The sequence below is a fragment of the Homarus americanus genome, unplaced genomic scaffold, assembly GCF_018991925.1.
Source record: "Homarus americanus isolate GMGI-L3 unplaced genomic scaffold, GMGI_Hamer_2.0 scaffold32583, whole genome shotgun sequence".
In the NCBI taxonomy this organism is placed as follows: domain Eukaryota; kingdom Metazoa; phylum Arthropoda; class Malacostraca; order Decapoda; family Nephropidae; genus Homarus; species Homarus americanus.
Genome location: NW_024713129.1, coordinates 6,940,989 through 6,942,612, shown reverse-complemented (window position 1 = coordinate 6,942,612; position 1,624 = coordinate 6,940,989). Strand labels below are relative to the sequence as shown.

Sequence of the window (1,624 nt, the reverse complement as noted above, 5' to 3'; positions counted from 1 at the left end):
GTTTGTTTGTGTGTGTGTGTGTGTGTGTGTGTGTGTGTGTGTGTGTGTGTGTGTGTGTGTGTGTGTGTGTGTCCTTTGTGTCTGTCATTATGGGATTGAGTTGTGGGTTTGGGTGATCAAGTAGGCATGTTGGTCTAATATAAAAACTTTCTTTTACTCTCTCTATTATATTGTTAGTTTCTGAACATGAATATCTATACGTTCCTGTCTTTTATCTGTCCCTTTTTCTATATATTTAACTACGCATCTATTCGTTGGTGTCTATCCCTGTCTATTGTCTATACGAGATAGTGTCTCTCTTCGTCTGGACAGGAGGTGCTAGGGCGGAAATTCGTGAGATTTTAGACTGGTAGAAATGATAGCACAAGTCTTTGAATTAGTGAACTTATATTTTTCCATTATGTATGTTAGTTAGACATTTTACTCTGCGTTTGTTTATCTGTCCAAGTCATTGTTTCCAGCTGGGGTCTATGGACACAGGGATCCATGGGCCTGAGGGTCCATGGGCCTGAGGAATCATGGGTTTGACTTGAAAATCACTTTTGGTACTGGATGATGTCAAATGTTACCATCACTCTGGTAATGGTAATTTTATTTTTGTTTTGGGAAAAATGAAAAGACTCCACAGGAACTTTTGAGTTCCCAAGGGCGGGAGTAAAGATTGGGAGCCACTGGTACCCTGTCTTTGTATGTTATGTTTTGGTTACTCTGATTAGCTAAAGTTTTCTCCTGTATGTGATACTGAATCAAGGGATACTGTTATAATTAATCGCTGCCTTTGCTGTCAACGCTCTGTAAGCTCTACGGGTACAGTATATCCGATTTATATAAAGTTAAGCGAAATGGCTTTTTAAGACGTGTGACGATTGAAAACACAAAAATGTAAATATATTTATTATTATTATTATTATTATTATTATTATTATTATTATTATTATTATTATTATTATTATTATTATTATTTATTTTAACGTTTGTTCAATTGTTCATTACCCTTCTTGTCATTATTATTGTTAATATTATTATAGTTATTTCTATAATTATTAAATCATCATAATCACTTATTTTTATGTAATGAAAACACAATTGTTACTTAATATATCGATGATTTACCAAGAACATATTATTATACATTATCACAGTGATATTATTCACCTGGGTATTACAGAATATTTTCATTATCCAGGGTTTGGATAATGAAAAGTTCCTATGATAATTATTTACTTCCGATTGGAAAACCTGAACATAGCCTAATTATTTCTGCTTAGTCTAAAGCTAAAAATATGGAGACCACAGTGACGTCGACAGTACAATGAGACTCGGCAATGATTAGAAACATTCCTTGGCTTAAATCTAATTCAAAAGGAAAAATAGACCCGCGTATCATTGAAAATCTGAATCTCGAGGATTCATTCTCCGAAATCTCAAGCTGTATTCTCTCATCATAAGAGGCCGTATTAGAGGTGAAGGAGAGGCCAGATCTGATATAGCCTGAAGCCTCCATCATTACCCAGCTGGATCAACACAGCCCGGGATAAGTATGTTTACATTTGCGACGTCACAGCGGGTAAGATCATCTGATCGCAAGGGGCAAAGTGTTTTGGTGGCAGGACTGACCTCTTCC

The 1,624-nt window shown here is 35.6% G+C and overlaps 1 protein-coding gene across 1 annotated transcript in view; it reads left to right on the top strand.

The window, feature by feature from the left end:
- Positions 1-502: 502 nt before the first annotated feature.
- The window catches only part of LOC121866076, a gene marked incomplete at its 3' end in the record, with an annotated part of 6,687 nt that continues 5,565 nt past the window's right edge, over positions 503-1,624 (top strand). Inside the window, exon 1 of the mRNA XM_042365674.1 lies at positions 503-522. Coding sequence (XP_042221608.1) covers positions 503-522 — 20 coding nt within the window. The remainder of the gene's footprint in view (positions 523-1,624) is intronic.